The 21,468-nt window shown below is 36.4% G+C and overlaps 1 protein-coding gene and 1 long non-coding RNA gene across 26 annotated transcripts in view; both read left to right on the top strand.

Moving 5' to 3' along the window:
- The window catches only part of PSPC1 (paraspeckle component 1), a 103,299-nt gene that overhangs the window by 64,911 nt on the left and 16,920 nt on the right, over positions 1-21,468 (top strand). For 2 of the 25 annotated variants that reach the window (XR_011527729.1, XM_070577769.1), the window contains exon 9: positions 738-1,589. The exons of the other annotated variants lie outside the window; for them this stretch is intronic. Coding sequence is in view for 1 of the 2 variants with exons in the window: in XM_070577769.1 (XP_070433870.1) it covers positions 738-923 (186 nt within the window). In the remaining variant the exon portion in view is untranslated. Of the gene's footprint in view, positions 1-737; positions 1,590-21,468 lie in introns of those variants that run through there. 25 annotated transcript variants of the gene reach the window in all.
- On the top strand, positions 9,409-21,450 carry LOC139076302 (uncharacterized). Its single transcript, XR_011527731.1, has 2 exons — positions 9,409-14,970; positions 15,011-21,450. It is a non-coding gene; the product is annotated as an uncharacterized lncRNA (long non-coding RNA).

Raw genomic sequence — 21,468 nt, 5'->3', positions numbered from 1 at the left:
CCACTCCACTCCCTAAACTTGTAAACTGTATTTAAATATCACCCTTGGTCTTTCTCACACTTACATTTTACTACTGCTAATAGGGGGTTCTAGTCAGTCTTTGAGATATTAGTGTTTATTATTGTGAAGTTTCTCAGAATATGTGATTCAGATATTTAATAGTGCATGTTAATAGTCAGTTTTTAAAACTATTTTTTCAATAATACTTTCCAGAAGAGCACTTCATAAATTTTCATATTGAAATTATAACTCTTTGTATTTGTACTTAGTACTCTATCTGTTAAAAGCATTGCTGTTTTAATTTTTAGAATGTTTACTTTTTCAGATGATGTGATCTGCTCCCAGTTTATCTCTCTGATGTTTTAAAAGTATTTATTAGGCAGCACAGTTATATGTGATATAAGCTTTTTAATAAAAGAGACCAGAACAGTGTTATAATACTGATTAGGTTTAGTATGGCATTTCCTTCATAAAATCAGTTCTTTTTTTCATGAAATTGGGGTATAGCATTAGCAATATGTAACTCTTCAGATGCTTCTTTTTTCTTTTCTTTTTTCTTTTTTTTTAACGTAGTAACTAATTAAATTGCTCCTTTCTTCCTTCTATGTGTGATCCTGATTCTGCTGGACTTTCTGCTGAACTTCATGACACCACCACTTGGGATTTTGCCAATTTTTCTTGTCACTTATATTTGGCGTGTTCCAAATGGACTTCATATTTATTATGTGGTATTATAGCACAATGATAGATTTCCTCAAGGACCGCCGTCTCAGATGGGATCACCTATGGGTAGTAGAACAGGTTCTGAAACCCCTCAAGCACCAATGAGTGGTGTAGGTCCTGTTAGTGGTGGTCCCGGTGGTTTTGGTAGAGGAAGCCAAGGGAGCAACTTTGAAGGCCCTAATAAGCGTCGTAGATATTAAACATTCTTTCATTCCTGGCTATTTAGAGAAAAAAAATTCAGTGATATGCCTTTATACTTTCACCTGTTACCAGGAAGAAATGGTTTTATTGTTAATGTATGTAGACTTTAAAGTTTTTCTTTTGTAAAACTTGAGGTTTTTGTATTTTTCTTTATTCATAATCTTTGTAGATTAGAATGGTAATGCTCATGGTTGTGAATGTTTAAATGTGTTTGTGACTTTAGCTAAAGTAAGTATGCCATAGTACTGTGAAATCTGTGTGGTTAATTTCAATAAAGAAATCATTTTGGATAATTTAAAAACGTTATTAGTGGTATTCTCTTATAGTTTTACTAAGATTGCTGTAACAGTAATACTTTGGTTGCTTTAACTAATCTCAGCCACTTAAAAATGAAAATGATTTTCTGCTTTTTAGTTTGTGCAAGTAGCACTGAAGATAGAAGCTTAGTGAAAGCTCATGTCAATAAGGGGTAGATAGAGCAATATTGGGGAGGAGTGGGAATGGGAGTTCACATCTGTATAAACCTTTGATGTTCTGTGAAATCAGAGTTACTGTCTGCATTTCATATAGATTCTGAATATTCAAATATTCTGGCAAGGAATATTTAGGATATCTTTGTCCTGTGCTGATTTCTCCAAATAAATCTTTTGAATCTTGAAAGCAAACTGTTTGAAGGCAAATCTCTTTTGCTTATAAATAATATCTATTTTTCATCTTATCTGCCATTATTTATTTGGTGTTAATATCTAGATCTTAACCTTTAAATTTTCTTTAAAATCAAACAGTACCGTTAGGTTGGATGTTAAGTGAGGATTTGCTGTGCGATTTAGAAGAATTTAGGCATTTCTTGAGAATGCTGGTTTCTAGAAGTGTTAAAGATGGCTTGACTCTGCAGTGTCATAAATATTTCCATATAGTTTGGTAATTCTCTCCAGTAAAACGTGTCTGACAGGCCAGATGTGTTTGTCTCCAAGGAATGCAGTTCAAGGGTTGATTTTGGAAAAACAGAATTACTTTGGGAATGGCTAAGGTCATTGGAATCAGGTTAGATCCCTCTATTATCAATTAGGTATTTTGAAGTTTGATTTTTAATGCTAGGGAGAAACTGCTTTTGTCACATTTTAATTTTTGTTCCAAAACAAAGTCCTCAGTGTATTTAAAATTTTGTATGCTAGGCATGTTTAATTTAAAATTACATTTAAGGAATTATATTTGAAACTTAAATCATAAATCTAATGCAATAGCCATTGATCATATAGCATAGTTATTTCTCATGTAACATGTCATGGTGTTACTAGATCATGCTTTTAGCATTGTTCTGAAGAATAGTGTGTTCTTTTTAAATCAACAGTATGTGAATATTACCTCTCATTTTTGCATAGTTTCTGTTTTTGCTGGAATGCATACTTTGGAAAGAAAGAAATTTGGTTATTTAAAATCTTGCATGAAAGCAGGTGGCTGTAAAGCATAATTGAGATGCATTCTTACGTACCAATTAAATTTTTCTTATGTACTATTTTGTGTTCTATTTTTTAGACACAACCATATAGATGGAATTATTTTCTAAAATTTTCAGTATTCACTGGTATTTGGGGTTGATAAATCTTTGAAAACACAATTTGGAGATTGTAAAATAATACAGACTTCCTCGTCACGTTTTCCATGAGTCTGAGTTGGCAGGGAGTTGAGTGGTATTTGTTTTAATTTGTTACAGTAGTAGCGGTGTGGAGAGTTTTAACGTTGGCTTTAATTTTTAAGTGATGTCTACTGCATCTAAATATGCCTTTCCTATCGTCTGTATTTTTGTTCATATAATCCTTAGGTAATTTTTAGCGTTGTATTTTGCTTCAAAGCTGAATTCAGGTTGGGAGAAACTTTATCCTTTGATGTTAATACCAAGCTATCTTTGGCCAAGGCTGTGAAATTTTGTAAGGTTGATTTCAAGAACAATTGAAAGCCAGTGCACAAAGAGATGATGTCCTAATTTCCTGAACGTTCTAGTGTCCGGCTCAGCTCTGGCTCCAGGAACAGAGTTCTACACAGCTTTTCCCCTGCATCAAGAAAATCCTTGTTCCAGTACTTACCAAGTTTACCCTGGGAACAGTCAGCTTCTGAGTGACAGTCAAGTGGAGCATCTGTGAACTCCTAGTTACTCAGTTTTTAGTGTTTTTGTATAGTTAAACAATTTTGTGGCTGGTTCGTTCAGGAATTTTTCATGTGAATTAGGATACCAAGGAAGATACTTGAATGTTAATTGCTTAAAAGTGGTAGATACAAAAATAAAGAATAGTATTAGCTTTTGTAAATAAATGTCAATTTGTTATATATGCTACCATAATTCTTTCCATAAGAAGGTAATATGAAACAATTTTAGTATTATCACAAAATGTGTTTCTTTGTGTGTCATGATTTGAAACACCGAGTTTATAAAGTCTGCAGAATTTAGGTTTTATATGATATTAATGTGTAATTAATATGCACAAAATAAAGGAACACCCATTTTCCTAAGTGTTTTATTTTAGCAGTGTATTTTGTCAGAATTTCCCCATGATTGTTTATTTTGAAAATAAATGCATTGATTTTCTTCTTGACAGATCTAGGTTTTAAAGAACTTTTGGTTCCCTCCTATTTCAGTTCCTTGAGTTTTTGGATGATTCTGTTTAAAATCAGTGCTGAGCATTCAATAGAAGAAATTAAATATTTGTTTTTAACCCTACATCAGTAATATTAGGAAAAAATATCTGTTACAGCTGGAATTGCTGTTGAATAGAAATTATCAACAAGATAATATCTGAAACGTTGGGTCTTGTTTCTCAAATACTAATTGAAATTATACCTTTAGATTTTATTCAGAAACATACTTGCTAAATATTTCAGTAACTTTATGTTTATATTGTAAAATGTATAATAATTGCTCAATTTCAGTGTGAATGATTTATAGTCAGGTTGATAATTTCAACCTAGATTCTGAATGAGAAAAAGAAACATAAATGTGTGATTGACTGTTGTGAAAGAATATGATCAAATGTATATTGAAACCTTTAAAAGGTTTGAAATTTAGTGTCAAATGGGACCAGTCAGAAGTAAAAGGGACACATTATTTTGCAAAAATAGAGGAAATTTCCTGGGGAGTAGTGTTGTATTTAAATGTTTTGTATGTGTTAAGAGTTTGTCACAATACCTAATAATATGTTAAAATACATTTCTGAAATTTGAGAGGATAGCAATGATTTAAAAAGTCACACTTCTTATTTTTCAAGAATAAGACTGTGAACACCCACATACCTAACTGCTAGATTCAACAGTTGTAAATGTTTTTCTGTGTTTACTTCATAGTTAGATAGATATTTGTAGACAGGGACTTAGTTTTGGTGGAAGGGGGGCAAACTACTTCAAAGTCAGTAGCACGTCTATCTCTTAAGTTGTATAGCCCAGTAAGGGTTTATTCCATCATAAACAAATCATGATTAAATAAATTGACAATAATTTCATGCTTTACCACAGCAGTATTTCCTTTCTAGCACCCTTCATTACTAAATTTTTTAAAAATAGGAAACAATTTTAGTGTGTCCAACTTTACATACTGTTTTTTCCAGTTGTGTAAAATGGAAGTATGCATACAGATTCCCTGTTGAATGTGGTCAAGTAATTTATAGAATGTCATTCTAGGGAAAGAGTGAAGAATTTCACTATTTTTATAGTATTTGATGATAAATTTTTTTGGTATGTGATCTTTAAAATCTGGATTTATGCGTTATATATTGTGTTACCTTTTATTTTTTCATGTCAGAAGCACTATCTTCTAAGTGTAGGAAAAATGTTTTAAAATTTTCTTTTTCCTCGATTATTGAATAACTTAGTGATTGAAGTTTGAATCTTATAAGACTGAATATTTAAAGGGTCATTCACAGTGCTGTGTTATCTTGGGAATGTTGTTTGACTTCCTGTCTTTTTCTATAAAACTGTTTAGATTATAAGTGTCTCTAAGGGTTCCTTTTGGTTGAAACTTAATATTTGGTTATATTTTTATTTACCTGATGGAATTAGCATTATGTACTTGTTTTATGTTACTTAATTTTCCATTTCAGTAAGAGAAGCTTGTACTTTCCAAATGGAGGACACTGCATTTATTAAAGTAATCTAGCCAGAGTTCATAGTATACATTTTAAGAAATTCTTTTCCCAGTATATTGTTTTATGGCTTGAACGATCTTTGTTTATTTAAACATCTTAAGCTAGAATTACTGTTTGTCTTTCTGAATTAAAGAAATGAATTTTAAACGATAGTATATTCTGTTTCGTAGAATATAATCACCCAGATTTCATATAAGGCACTTCTGTCTTAAAATCGAATTGGTGGGATTAGGTAGGATTAAGAAGTGTACTTCTTTAGTTTGAATACATGATTTTTCTTTTCAAGTTTCCTTATTTTTAAAGAAGTTACAGTTATTAAGAAAGGATTTTTAGTTAGTTATTAAACACAAGGGTCCTGCCTGCACTACATCAGTAGTAATGTAAGTGGACCTTATATTTCTCAAATATTCTGTATAATTGCATTGTTCATGGTGTTGAAGACTTTGGAATTGATGTTTATGTCTAAAATTTGTTTCAAGCTCCGAAATTGTCATTACAAAGTCAATTTCAAGTTTTTATTTATTGTACATCTCAAGTTAAGGTAGAAAATATGTATGAGGGAGTATCAAAAACTTCAAACTTCAATCAGTGGCCACAGTAACCCGTTGTGTTTCATATTATGTCTGTGACTGGGTCTCTAAGGCATGTTATTCCTAGTGGTGTTTTCTTTTATGCAAAATGTCAACCAACCAGACTCTTGTGAATGTGAGTGAATTTTTGCCTGTGTTTTTGAGTTTTTGAAGAACTGTGTAAATACCATCCTATCACTATTAACTTTGCTATCTTTGGCCTATGAGTTACTTACATTTTATTTTTGTATTTAAATAATTTATTTTCTGCCAGTTATTCATATTATCTCCTGCATGAAAATAGAGAAAACATTTTATTGTACATTTTGCCAGAATAATTGTAGTTAATTTTTCTTCAGGGTATTTTCAGATTACTAGATAATGTAAATTCCTGTCAAATGTGAGACATTGCTTAGATTTACAAATGTTGCCTGGTGTTTTTATGTAATGAGGAAAAGTAATCTCACACATAGTGATTCTCTTGTAATAATTTCTGAGGCTAGTGGTAACTTGTTCAGTGGTCACTTAGTCTATAATGTTAATTCTTTGAGTTGGTTAGAATATTTACATGTTCGTGGACTTGGTTAGAATATTTTAAACATTAGGATAACTATGAAGCTAGCACTTTAGCAAACTGAATATAGTAATTGGAATAATTGTCTACAAAATGATACTTTACTCAGTCATACAGAATTTGTGCGAGAATCATATCATTCAGAATTTCACTATATTCATTTATTTATTGTACCACTAGGTATCGAGGGGTCCTTTTGTGTACTGGACCTTTTCTCAGGGCTGAGATACAACAGTGGAAAAACAAAATGCCTGCTCTAAATTAAAGGACAGCAGCCGTGAACATCCCTCTAAATCGGTGGTTCTCACACCACAGTGAGCATTAGAATCACCTGGAGGGCTCATTAAAATACAGATTTCTGGGCCCTACACCACAGTTGAAGATTCAGCAGGTCTCAGGTGGGGTAAACTGTGCATTTCTTACAAGTTCCCAGTTGATACTGATGTTGGGTTTGCGGACCCCACTTTGAGAACCTCTGTTCTGAAGTATTACTCAAAAGAGACACAATAACATTTTTGGTTGGTTGATATTTTTTGATAGTGGCATAGATTGCTGTCCTGGTATGTTATCTGTTTGGGATCCCTGACCAATCACCGAGACCGTCCAAAACACTCTCGAACTTTTCTAGTTACTGCCAGTTAACAAGCACTGCAAAAAGTCCGTTATTTTTGACTAGGCAATGTCATGGCTATTGGCTGCTAATTCTTACACATAATCTGGATTTATTATGCTTTTGTGGACTAGGATTTTATTGTTGTGTTTGCAAGACTGGTTAATTCAAGTGAAGAGGAAATATGGAAAAGTACAATTTGAAAATTTTTCACTTAACCCATTTTCAACTGTCCATACCAGTATGAGAAATGAAACGATGTAATAATCTGTTTGTGTGTCAGTATATTTGAACATGCTTATGCCTGACAGGTGAAGGTGCTAGAAAACTGTCCTGGTCTTTTCTTACCATCCTGGTAAATATGAATAGAGATACCATTTTGTTGGATTAAAATGACGGCCTGACCTTTCTTTTGTATGAGCTAGTGTTTTGCTTTTCTAGATTGAAGTTAAAGATTTGATAAATGTATTTTCTAAGAATATGAGTCTCTTTATTCACTGTAGTTTCCTTTGCTTTTGCAGCTTCAATTTTCGTTAGTCACTTTAGAAAGTAATGCCCACCAAGGAGTTCAATAAATAGGAATTGTTAAGTAATTTTATGGTAAAAAGTTATAGCCTGTCTTGTGAGACTTTACAAAGATTTATACTACATATATATAATTCATTTCTTTCTTTTTTTTTTTTTTTTTGAGTAAGATTAGCCATGAGGTAACTGCTGCCAATCTTCCTCCTTTTTCTGAGGAAAACTGGCCCTGAGCTAACATCCGTGCCCATCTTCTTCTACTTTATATGTGGGACACCTATCACAGCATGGCTTGCCAAGCGGTGCCATGTCTGCACCCGGGATCCGAGCCGGCAAACCGCGGGCTGTCAAAGTGGAACGTGTGCACTTAACTGCTGAGCCACCAGTCCAGCCCATACATATATATAATTCAAAGTCTATTCAACATGACACAGTGTATTAAAATAATTAAGTTGGTCCATAATGAGAGCATGTAATTTCTGTATGGATAATAGTTTCCAAACTGTTGTGATTATATTAGTGTAAAGAAATAATCACTTGGTTTGCAGCCTTCTAAATATCTCAGAAGATAGTTTCTAGAACTTTGTGGTATCTGCTAAGAATATCTGCGTAGAGGAAACAAGCATAGAGACTTATTTCTAATTGTAATTCAGATGTCACCTGGGAGTCTCTCTGTTCTGCTTCCCAAAGACTACCCTGGCATAGTGTCCTCTCAGCTTTCCCAGGAAATCTGCTTTGACCAAGCATTTTGTGATTTTTGTAAACTAGAAATAGGTTTGGCTACGGGAGGACGCGTAACCTGTGATCGAGGAAGTCCTCTCATCTACCATTTTATCTTTGAACCTTGGACCAACCCACCCCGCCCTCATTTTTTTAAAAATATTTTATTAAGGACTCAATTTTCTTGCTCTTTGGAAGTCTAGGACTTAGGAGACCTGGCTTCTACCCCAAGGTAGCTTGTTAACGTATTTTCCAAATGGAATTCTCAAGCAAGCTGGTGAGAGTGAAACTTTGTTTCATCTGTCTTCTAAAAGAAAATATGTATGTATAGATTTCTTTTTTTCTTTTTTAATGATTGGCACCTGAACTAACAAGTGTTGCTGATCTTTTGTTTTCTCCCCCTGCTTTTTCTCCCCAAATCCACCCAGTACATAGTTGTATATTTTAGTTGCAGGTCCTTCTAGATGTGGCATGTGGGATGCTGCCTCAATGTGGCCTGATGAGCGGTGCCATGTCTGCATCCAGGCTCTGAACCAGCAAAACCCCGGGGCCACCGAAGCGGAGTGTGCAAAACTTAAGCACTTGGCCCTGGGGCACTCACCAACTGCAAGGTGTGAAACCTGAGCAGGGCACCCTGGTCCTCCTGTCCTGCCCTGCTCACACCCCCTCCTACCTCAGCCCTAGATAGCTTGGTAGATTTGTTTTTTCTGTTCAATTACTTATTACTGGTTTTATTCAATCAAATTATCATTTTAACGTCTGTTGCAATGTTTCGATAGTTTATTGAGGTATTTCTCTGCAACAATGAGTGCTTAACTTTTTATTTTTAGGCACATAAATGCAGAAAAATCTGATAGATTTTGAAAGAGGAAACTGTCTTTTGAGTTTCTGCTGTACTTCCCAAACTGTACATTACTTAAGTTTTCTGATTCAGATTATGCATTTCCTATACTCCTGCCCCATATTTAACAGCCCCACTATTATCATACTAGGCAGCCATGAAAGTTTATGCTTAATTCGTTGCTGCTATTTAGGTTTATGCTTGACGATTAATTAGGAAAATTAAGATCCTGATTTTTGGTTCTTAGCTCTATATTATGCTACATTCACCTTTATCTTGAGCCATTAAAGTTTTTAAAAGGTTAGTAAGAGGAAGGTTAGAAGTTTTTGGAAGATGATAGGCTGCAAATTTTGGGGTTGGGAAATACGGTATAGAAAATGCGGGGGCCGGCCCTGTGGCTGAGTGGTTAAGTTTGCGCGCTCTGCTTCGGTGGCCCAGGGTTTGGCCGGTTCTCATCGTGGGCATGGACATGGCACCACTCATCGGGTCATGCTGAGGTGGCATCCTACATGCCACAACTAGAAGGGCCCACAACTGAAAATATGCGACTATGTACTGGAGGGCCTTTGGGGATAAAAAGGCAAAAACATAAAAAATCTTTACGCAATTTCTTTTGTTTTTTTTTTTAATTCAGATTCTTAAATTTCTGCCTTGCAATATAATGTGCTTGTGTTTTGTGAAGAATATGTTTCACATGATCTTTTAGACCTGTGAATGGATGAGATAGTCCCTAGGTTGATTGAAAATGCAGATCTCATAATTTGAATTATTTTTCAGCAACTTCAACAATGTGGAAGAACAATACTTGCCACAACCCCTTTCTTGTAATTTTTTTTTTTTTTTACAGGTCATAAGTATAATATATAGTTAAATAATTTAGCAACACTGAAAACACTCAATACTGGTTTTCTGCAGTTGCTCTTTTGACAGTACTTTCTTGCAGTCTGGACGCTGCAGGTACAACTGCACAAAGTAGAGTGACCTCAGCTCTCATGGTGCTTGTGTTCTGGACCTTCAAGAGCAAAGAGAGGGACCACTAGAGTTGAAGTAACTCATGCGGGTAGGGAAAATGACAGCTGCCCTTGTAGCTAAAGGGACTAGAAAATGCCTGTCTCGGGTGATGACGACATCCTGTGATTTAGTCTGCTGATATAACAAAGTTGTGATGAAGTAAGTGGGTGCAGTAAGTCTACTGCTGGAGCTGTGCTGTCCCTTGTGGTGGCCACTTGTGGCTGTTGAGTCTTTAGAATGGGACTAGTGAGACTGTAACTGAAGTTTTAACTTTATTGTAATTAACTTAAATTCAGTTATCAATATGGTGTTAATCATATTAGGAACAACTTGGATATGTGAATCTACTTCTGCATCTTAAATTTAATCAAATCTACATACAAGTATTGAAGAAAATTTATCACTTGAATTAGACTTGATATGAAGAAAAGAATGTAATATATCTCAATAATTTCTTTTATGATTACATGTTATATATATTGGGTTAAATAAAATATACTACTAAGCTACTTTCATCTGTTTCTTTTTTCCCCTTTAACGTAGCTTCTAAGAAATTTTAAAGTTTCTTATGTTGTTTGCGTTATTTTTCTTCCGTACACTGCTGATCTGGAATAGTAACTTTGTCAAATTTTTATCTTTTCTCTACATGATTGTCATCCCAAAGTCTCATTCTGTGGTCTGTAATTATGAAATTTGTTTGTTTTTGTCTTTTTAAATGAATAATTTGAGATTGAACTTCACAGTTGAAGTGTATATTCATCATTAGGTGTCAGTGAGAATGATTGCCTGTAGTAATTATAATTACTTGGTGTTTGTGCAGGAGTTCAAGAAAGGAGTTTGAGCATCCAGTTCTCAGGAAATAAATTGTGTACATTAAGCTTACCTTTAACTCCTTTCACCTCTGTTACTTTTCTTGTGTGTTTATTATCTACTTGATGCTCTTTCCATAAAATATTTAAGCAAATACTGTAAGTCTTGAAAAAGTTTTATTGTCATACAAGATTTCTCTCAAAATCTTTTTGCGAAGTTTTCCTGTTCATTTGTTTGTTTACTTCATTCCATCCAGGATGTTAGCTCTGAGAACATAGGGATCTTATTTATCATTTAGCGATTTATTCATGTTTCCTAGCAAGTCCTTATTAAATTTTTGTTTAGTGAATGAATGACACCGACTGTAGGAAGGACATGGTGTTTACTAATAAGAATATAAACATGAACAAAATATGGTTCCTGCCCTCTTGGAATTTGGAGTTTGATGAGGGTAAGCAAACTGTCAGACTAATTGGTAGTAATGAAGGGAATAGGAAATGCTTTGAAAACCCAGAAGCAGATATCTACTTAAACTGGGCAGACGGGGAGGACTTCACTAAGATCAGTTTTGGACAGATGTTAAAGGTGAGTAAGTACTTGCCAGTTGTAGGTTTTTTGCAGGAAGAGGGTAGGGAGGGTTGTGATGATAAGATGATGTGGACAAAAGGATGCCAATGAGCAGAGATCCTGAGCAGTTAATGAGGAGCTGTCTAGGGGAGGGAGCTAAGAAGGGAAGAAGTAAAGTTTAGATAAAAATGTGTTTGATCTAAGTTAGGGAGTTTTGATCACCTTTGAGGGACTATGAGTCAGGACAGTTTTAAGTACAAGAGTGACTGGATCAGAAATAGCCAGAGGGACCACATAGATCATTGATCCACTCCCGACCCTGCACATGATACTTGAAAGGATCTTTAGTGTCAGGATTGTTCAGATTCTATACAGGAGTAATTCAGAAGTTGAGTGACTTTAACAGACTAGTGTCTTGGTGGGAGAGAAAGAGATGCAAAGTGATCTAGGAGTTTCTAATTTGAATGATGAGGTGATGGTGATACCAGTAACTGAGACACGGAAGGTAAGTGTGTTCACTATTTGGGGGGGATGTAGCTCCTTGATGGAGAGGAAGGTATGATCCGTTGGTTTTTTTACTGTTTTGCTTTTAAGTACCTATGGTCCTTTGCTATTTTAAAGACTGGGGCAAGTCCCTCTACCTGGTAAAGAATGTTCTCTCTCAAGGCACTGTCATTACTGAAGGGGACTGCAATAATTTCCCCACTTGTCCTGCTTTGACTTTTGCTCTTGCAGTTTATTCTCCACTAGTATCTGGTGCATCCTTCTAAAACATGAATCAGATCATGGTCCCTCTCCGTTTTCAAATGCAGTAGCTTTCCATCTGAATTAAAACCCAATTGTATTGTAGGCCGCAGGGCTTTATTTGATCTGGTCTCAGTCTATCCTTTCAACCTCATCTACCTTCCACCCCTTGTGTACTAAACATAGTAAGGGGGTTTCTCTGTCTCTCCAGGTATTTTTGTTGGTCTCTTACGAAAGAGCCTTTCCCCAATAGAGTTCGACATCAACTCTTATCATTCCTGTCACTTTGTCAGTATATAATATTTACTTGTTTATTTGCTTATTGTATCTACATTTCATTCATCTTTTATCAGTGTTTCCAGTATTGTAGCACAATGTTTTGCACAATTTTTTTTAATTACTCTGAGGAAAAAAATGAAGTAATGGCATAGATTTAAGAGTAGAGTTTTCAGTACCAATTAAAGTGTATGGATGAGAATCCCTGATTGCTTATTCATTCAATAAATAGTTATTGAAAATTGTGGTTCAGCTTGTGCTTACAACAGTGAAGAGAATAGAATTGGTTCCTGACTTCTTTGAGCTTGAAGTCTAATGGGTGCCAGGAGAAATCACGGGAAGAAATCACAAATTTCTAGACAGCACCATCGTTGTGTTGGAGGGTCAGAGTAAGAAGAGCCAGCAGAGAATGTGAGTGAATAGCCCAGTTTTTAATAGAATTTTGGAGAATATGTACCCTTAGGTATCTCTAAATAGAAAATATGTCTAAAAAGAAAGTAGTAAGAGAAAGAGGGAGGGAGGGCGAGAGAGAGAGAAAATGTGAAGGGAGTAGTTTGGGATGAATTGATGGGAGTCCAGACCAGTTTCTCTGAGGCTGGAGAGTGGATGAGGTTGGTGGTATGGAACAAGACGAGTTTTTAACAATTGGAACAATAAGGGGTTCTTAAAATTTTTTAACTTAAAATCACAGTGTATGTTTTGTATATTGACTTTAGCAAATACAATGATGTTTGGTGTTGCTGGAACCCCAAATATTAGGGAGACCAGAGGAACTGGAAGGCTTGTTAAAAGGCCTACCTGAGGTGTCCAAATCCTGCTCCTGTGTCTCCAGGAAGTAATGTTTTTTCTAATAGGGTGTAAAATGAAGACTCCCGGTTCTAAAAGTTTACATACTTGTTTTCCCCTTTTTTCTTACTATGGTGTACATCGAAGAGAAGATTAGAAGCAGCAGAAGTGGGACAGGTTGGCTGCCAAGAGCAACTCATCAGGAAATATTCCAAAGGGTCTCCTATTAAAATGCCGCAACTTCATTCATTGTTGATCTGATTGTCTATGTGCACTTCTGCAGACACTAAAGGTCTGATTTTGGTGATTCTTCTAGTAACTGAACTTTAAAATGACTTGAAGTATTTATGATTTCCAGAAGAAATAACTCAGTAAAACTTACGTATTATGAAGGGAACACTTAAACCTCTGAGGCTTTGATAATTGCGTATTGTACCACAACACGTTTGAAAAACTATTTTGTACAAATATTGGGATGAAAAACAGCATGTAATACATAGTTTGAAGGAACGTTTGTCTGACTTGGTCTTTTGTTTTAATAGTTCCTATTTGAGTGGGTAATTATTTTAATACTCTAAGGGATTCTTCAAGGCTACTGATTCCCTGCCTCCCCATCATGTTTTTCACTTGCTCGCCTCCTTCTGTTCAATTGGTTTGATTTTAGGTTTTAAAAAATTATCTGTAAAATAGGCAATGTTTGCTTTTCTTGATTGTCTTTACACCAGTGATTTGCAATGTTTTAAGAAAATGGAGTAATATTTTTCTTAGAGTAGATATTACTCAGTTCCTGCATTTTGATTTTTGTCTTTCATTCGTTTAGTGTATTGACCATATTCTTGTAAGTATCTTGGGCTATATATTTTGTAGTAAAAGCAGGTAATATATGCAAGGTAGTAAGAATGGGAATGCCACCCAGTCTGGGGACCTGCAAGAAACAGTTTCCTCTTGCCATCGTTTCTCTCCTTGACTTCAGAGCTGATGAGAAGTTGGGAGAGAAATGTGTAATGCAGTATTTGGAAAGGATTTTAACACTTTTCTAGTTTATATTATATAGTACAATTTTGTTAATAATAAATATATTACAACAGTATGTATTGTCTTCTTTTGGAAGACAAATACGTGGAATTAAGTCAAAGTTAGCCAAAGTTATGATGTGGTTTTTTTCTATATAATTTGTGAAATGTAAATATATTTTAATACATTTACTTGAACCATGTTAAATTTTCTATCTTTATACTTAATAGTGTGGAAAGACAATTGGTTTTTAAGACCATTAATTAGCTGTTTGAACTATTTTGTATATTGTTCATGAATTTTTCCTCAGCACTCAGTATCTTTGACCTTTCCTTAATTTTCTGTGCTCTTCATCATCCTGTCTTTCTTTAGCTCCCCCCCTCATCCCAGGCTTCCCTCTGGAGGCCTGCCTTATCTGCTGCAGTCTGAGTTGTTGCTGTCTACAACAGCTGCAGCAACATCCCACCCCTTAGGACTTCAGTGCTCTTCTCGATTGTGTGGGCTCTTGGCTGGATTATCTTTAAATGAATACGTGAGAATTCATTTTGACTATAATTCTTTTCCTGTTTCTCCTTTAATAGTTATTTTCTTTTGGATAGTGGGTGAGCACACACTCACGCTCTCTCTCACGCACAAAGTAGCATGGGTGCTAGTACTACAATGAGTTTTGCTCTTTTTAAAGAGTCTTCTCTCATCGTTAAAAAGTAACTCAGGTATGAAAATGCTAATTCAGTGTACGTGTTTTGTTTATCATGATACGGGTATATGCTAACACTGCATTTGGGCAATAAAATAAATGATTTTTAAAAAATATAGGGCCTATGAATGAATTGTAAGGGATTATATCATTACATTTTGGAACAGCGCAGGTTAGTATACAGTAGAAGTGGTCGTAGATTATTAGCACAGGTTAGTATACAGTAGAAGTGGTCGTAGATTATTAGTAGCTAATTCTCCAGTAGGGTATGAGTGTTGTGGAATATCACCTGCATTCAGCAGGTCTTGCTTCATTTAATATTAAGGCACCCAGTGTGGGGTAGATGAGGTACTCCTGTTGTTGAGAAACTCTAGACTCTAGTGGCAGAGGTTAGAATACAATTAGCCCAATAATTATAATACAATGCAGAAAAGACCTAAGGGAAAATAGGATGGTAATAAACATCACTAGGTGTAGCACCTTTTTATTTTATTTTATTTATTTATTTTTTTTGGTGAGGAAGATTGTCCTTGAGCTAACATCGGTTGCCAATTCTCCTCTTTTTGCTTGAGGAAGTTTAGCCCTGAACCAGCATCTGTGCCCATCTTCCTCTATTTTGTTTGTGGGACGACAGCACAGCATGGCTTGATGAGAGCGGTGTGTAGGTCTGTACCGGGAATCTGAGCCCGTGAAGCCTGGGCCACCAAAGGGGAGGGCGCACACTTAACCACTATGCTGCTGTCATGGCTCCTGGGTCACACCTTTTAATAATCATTTTGAGACTTGCATTACATTTACATGAATTGGGAGGCAGGCAGAAGAAAGGAAAAATACAAGAAAGCAAATGTGAATACAAAATAAGTCTTGGAATCTTATTAAATAGAGTGCGTTTTGTCATGATTAGCGTGTTGGAGCATCACAATGCAGTAACCAACCTAGTATCCCGTTACGCATTTGAAAAAGTTACCTGCTCTGTACAGGGCAGTGGCAGTGCTAGGTATACTTGGGTGACTTGACATGTTACACATGAAACCTGTTGTCAAAAATTCAATGTTATAGGGAGTTTGGAGAAGAGAAGGGAATATGAGATAAACTAATTGGGAAGGATTTGCATAGGACAAGTAAGAATGTTCTTGCTTAGGTGTGGGAGGATTAGAGGACCATTCAGAGCAAAAGGAGAGGAATTGCATATCTTAATAAGTGTGTCCAAGGATTTGGGGAGGTAGAAATGCCTGAGTATCATCTTCAAGATGTTATATCTTGTCTTTGGGAGCAGGGGCTATCAGAGAGGGCCCATTATGAACAAAGACTGGGAGCAGATAAATAGGCACAAAACAAAATGAGACTGGAAAACTAATCAGAGATATTACTGTATGAGAAGGAACCATTAGGAGCTTTTTGGCAACAGAGTGATGGTAGTCAGATTTCTGTTTCCAGAAGGTTGACTAGATTGTGGGAAGGATGCATTTGTAGTAACTCAGACCTCTGGCAGGGAAACCAGTTAAGATACGGTAGTACGGTTGGAGAGGAAGAGTTGAAATCAAGACATCAGTTATGAAATGGTCAGGACTTGGTGGTTAATTGGATGGGGGGGGGGTGGTTATTTGCAAAAGAAGGCAAGGGTGACTGTTTTTGAACCAAATGGCAGGTAATTTTGGTGCTATCAACTTTTCAAGAACAGTTCGAGCGTGAAGGTCCAGATGGAAGGCTTCAGGCCTTGACAGGTAGAAAGGGTGTTCAGCATAGAAAATCATGATGCTTTGGAAAAGGTCTCGGATGAAGAACTTAGATTGTCGTCACCAAAGTTAGCAACAATCAATAAATGGAAGTATGAGACACAAATAGTTAACCAGTGTGAAGTCTGTATAGGTTAGGAGCTGAAATGCCCTCTAAACCTGGGGCTATTTAGGTAGACCTTGAAGGGCCTGCTGAAGCAAGTCTCATACTGGAGTACATCCAGGCCTTTGGAGCTCCAGAGAACACCGCAGCTGTGTTCATAGTCACAGAAACAAGCATATTACAGAAATGGACATTGATTGAACATGATTCATTTTTTTCATACTTGGTCAATGGCTAGCATGAGAAAGTATGGAAACCAGAGGTCGACTAACACCTGTTCCCTTATTCCTCAAACTTAAAATTACCTAAATAGGCTCTATATAATAGCCATCATTCAAATCCTTTTTTGAGATCTAGAAATAATCCTTACCACACCATTGTACTTTACAAAGGATTAATGCCTAATAAAAATCAACTAGTCTTCAGATATTATCAATGCATAAAGTAATTCAATATATTTTTGAACTTTTTGAATAACAAGCATCTGGTGCACAGATGTGGAAATACAAAATGGTATGTAGAGAAAGTAAACTACTCCATGCTATCTACCAGTCACGCAGATTCTCTGTCCAAGGGCAACCATTGTTAGTAATTTCTTGTGTATCCTTCCAGAAGTTTCTGTACATTCACAGGCATATTTGTTTACATTCTTAATTTATATGCTAGCACACTGTACACACTTTTACCATTTGCTAATTTCCTTACAATACTCTATTTTGGAGATTGTTCCAGGTAAATTGTGTGTGTGTATATATATACTCTAGGGTATGTCTTTGGACATGTTATGGAGCATGTGTGTGAATATCTCTATAGGATAAAATTTCTACCAGTTGAATTGCTTGGTCACTGGGTATGTATATTTTTAAAGATTTTTACTTGCTGCCTGTCCTAATTATGGACAATGAAAATTTAACTTTATTCCCTGCAGTCCCCAACCAAATAAAGTCAATAAAGATGAGATGTTGAGGGGCCAGCCCCGTAGCACAGCGGTTAAGTTGACACGTTCTGCTTCCGTGGCCCAGGGTTCACCAGTTTGGATCCCGGGTGCGGACATGGCACCGCTTGTCAAGCCATGCTGTGGTAGGCATCCCACATAAAAAGTAGAGGAAGATGAGCACGGATGTTAGCTCAGGACCAGTCTTCCTCAGCAAAAAGAGGATGATTGGCAGCAGTTAGCTCAGGGCTAATCTTTCTCAAACAAAAAAGATCAGATGTTGATAAAAACTGATGAGAATGTTGCAGGTAATAGTCAAAGTTTAGGAATAGAAATCTTATCTTTGATTTTGGGAGAGCTTTGAAGTCTAAAGTTGGCTAATGATAATTCCAGGAATTAAAGTCTTGTGCTTTAAATATTAGATTACAGTAAATAGATCCTGATTTCAAGAAATAAATTGTATTAATGTCTTAGAGTTATCAATATGTTACAGTATTTAAATGACTTGAACATTAACAATTTGCTTTATGGGAGATGTTACATTGAGTATAAAAATGGCTTAGTTTTTCCTTCATAAGAAAGAGAAACAGGGCATAAAATTCAAACTTGGAAGTCTTCTATTTAAAAAATTCTGCAGGGGCCAGCCTGGTGGCGCAGTGATTAAGTTGGTGTGTTCCACTTTGGTGGCCTGGAGTTTGCTGGTTTTCATCCTGGGTGTGGACCACTCTGGCAGGTGTCCCACATATAAAATAGAGGAAGATGGGCATGGATGTTAGCTCAGGGCCAGTCTTCCTCAGCAAAAACTAGGAGGATTGGCAGATGTTAGCATAGGGCTAATCTTCCTCAAAAAGAAAAGAAAAATTCTACGGTTCCTTATTGCTGAGATTGGGCATTATTAAACATTGTTGTGCCCAGATAGCTAACTTGAATTTCATGTCTTAAATATCAAGAATAGGAAGAACCATAAAGTCTTTCTTCTAGAAGAATTCCTGTCTTTGGTGTTCAAATTATAATTTCACTTTGAATTTCAAATCTTGCATTATTTGGAAATACTGGAGGGGGAAATATACTTCCTTTACAAACCAAAAAGGATGGAGGCTATGAGCTGTATAGATTACCTTTATTTAGAATTAATAAAATATTAAAAACACTTGTGTATATTCCCAAAGGATTATGGTTTGTTGTTCAGTGAATTATTTAAATTTGATGACATCATGGCAAAATCATTTTTTTTTTGAGGAAGAGTAGCCCTGAGCTAACTTTCACCACCAATCCTCTTTTTGCTGAGGAAGACTGGCCCTGAGCTAACATCGTGTTCATCTTCCTCTGTGTCAGATGCCTGCCACAGCATGGCTTGATGAGTGATGTGTAGGTCCGCGCCCAGGATCTCAACTGGTGAATCCCTGGCTGCCGAAGTGGAGTGTGTGAACTTGACTGCCATGCTACCAGGCTGGCCCCACAAGATGATTTTTTTAATTAAAAAATTTATGTCTCTTAACATAGTAACTTTAATATACATTGTCTACCCAAGGAATTGGGTGACTGCAGTTTGCTATTTGAAAAAATGGACCTCTCCTTGGTCAGGGATCATTTATTCCGTGTTATACTTCAGTATTCATCGTAGTTGTGAAGTATTAATCTCTCCGAAGTGTGACCAGAGAATAAACATTGTTTTGTTTCATGAGCTATTGTAGTTATTAGACTTATTAAGAAATATTTATTGAGCACATACTGTGGCAGTTCTAGGGACTGTCCAGGCACTGGGGATACAGCCAGGAGCATATATGACTGGGCTGCAGACAGACATGTCTGTCTTAGCGAGGATGGTCAGGGGAGGCTTCTCTGAGGAGACGTTTTGGGTGATACCTGAATGATCAAAAGGAGGGGACTGGCAAAATTGGAGGTGTCGAAGGTGACCTCAGCCCAAGCTGAGGCGGTTATCATTTAAAGGAAGCGAGAGGAAAGTGTCGTGGCTGGAATTGAGGGAATGAGGCAAGGGTGTGTATCAACCCCTGTTTTCATTTTTTCTAATTTACCCCTCTGCCAATGAAATTTTAACACCACAGATAGCTGTTTTGTACTCAGTCTAGCTCTTATATGAGCTTTATATGTAAAAAGAGCTAAGCTTTTTGCCCTCCGCTATTTCCATCTCCAGCTGATTTTTTTTCCCCCTTGCGAGGAGTACTGCCTCGTTGAGAGTGCAAGATGCAGAACTGCGTATGCCATGGTAGATAGTTGAGACTGTTTTCTCGATGAAATGTGACATGGTTGGAAAGGCTTGGGCAGCCTGGTAGTGATGTGATCTAGTTTATGTTTTAAAAAAGAATTTTAGGTACTCATGGAGCCTTGACTGAAGGAGAGCCAGAATAAAAGCAGGCCACCAATTAGACCAATAAAGAGGTGAGAAGTAATGGTGGCTTGGTCTGCAATGATTTTTGATAGCATAGATAGGTACGGAACAGGAGAGGGAGAGAAAGAAGTGAGAGAGAATAAACAGATAAACCATTAATGGTCATAAATAAAGTATGTTGGTGTATAACATTGATGAAAGCTCGGGGGGAAAAATGCCCTCAAACACAAAATGAGGTTGCCTATGAAACCCACTGAATTGCAGGAAGGAAATAGCTCTTGGGAAGTTAGAAACTCGATTCTGATTTTTAACATTGATATAATTTTAAGTTTCCCACTTTTCAGTCATATGGGGATAAGATAATCAAACACATCGAAAAAACAATTTGGAATGGTCAAAACTCCTGACTTATTTCCACTTTCTGTTTTGTCTGAGTAGTGACATGCCCCCATAGTTTGTGCCTTCCATTCCAGACTTTTTATTGGGGAATCTGTTTAAAAGCCTGCCTACTCTTTCTTGTAGTACTGTAGTAATAGTTGATTACACCTTAGTGTGTGAACATTTTCAGTAAAATTCTAATTGTTCCTGTTAGAATTGAATGATTCTTATCTAATACACAATTTTTGGACCCTCTGAGATATGCTATTGTGAATTACCTAAGGGGACAGGGACTCTGGTACAGGTGCTTACTACATTTTTGTTGAATCAGTGAACAGGTAGTTTTTCTAAAGTCACACTGAAGTTACTAGAATCAAAATGAGATTTCTTACAGTTACTGTATGGGATACCATACAGTTTTGTCTCAAAGTTGTGTGTAGTCGATGGAAAATTACTGGGAATGTTTTATAAGCCCTGCATGGTGACTGAAAATGGCAGATTACATTTATGATCTAAAAAAGAAACTGCATGTAGTCCTTCTAAGGTTCACACACCGTTTAGGAGATCCTGTTACGCCTTGCCAAGGGGCTACGTGAAGTCCTCTTGGGCTCCAATGAGGCACAGCACAGGCATCCAGAACTTTTGCTGTTGGGAGTATGTTGTATTTACAAATGTTGCAGAGGCACAAAAAGTTTGACAAGTTAGATTTTTGACTGTTTTATGGATTTTTGAATGTCTTTTTGTTTTCTATTAATCTGGTTTGTACAGACTGAATTTCTCAAACCCAGTGGTAATAAACAGGAAATTTTGTGCATTTTTAAAATGTGACATTCTTTGCTAACCACCCTTTTGATTTTTAGACTTCCATTCCCTGTTTCTAAGGGAAATTGGCAACTTGTGTTTACGACAAAGCATTAAGGGGCCAGCCCCATGGCCGAGTGGTTAAGTCCACGCGCTCCCCTTCGGCGCCCCAGGATTTCACTGGTTTGAATCCTGGGTGTGGACATGGCACTGCTCATCAGCCCATGCTGAGACGGCATCCCGCATGCCACAGCTAGAAGGACCCACAGCTAAAAATACACAACTATCTACCAGGGGGCTTTGGGGAGAAAAAGGAAAAATAAAATCTTTAAAAAAAAAAAAAAGACAAAGCATTAAAACATTTAACT

Source organism: Equus przewalskii, chromosome 16, assembly GCF_037783145.1.
Source record: "Equus przewalskii isolate Varuska chromosome 16, EquPr2, whole genome shotgun sequence".
NCBI classification, from domain to species: Eukaryota; Metazoa; Chordata; class Mammalia; order Perissodactyla; family Equidae; genus Equus; species Equus przewalskii.
This window is presented reverse-complemented; position numbering and strand designations above follow the sequence as displayed.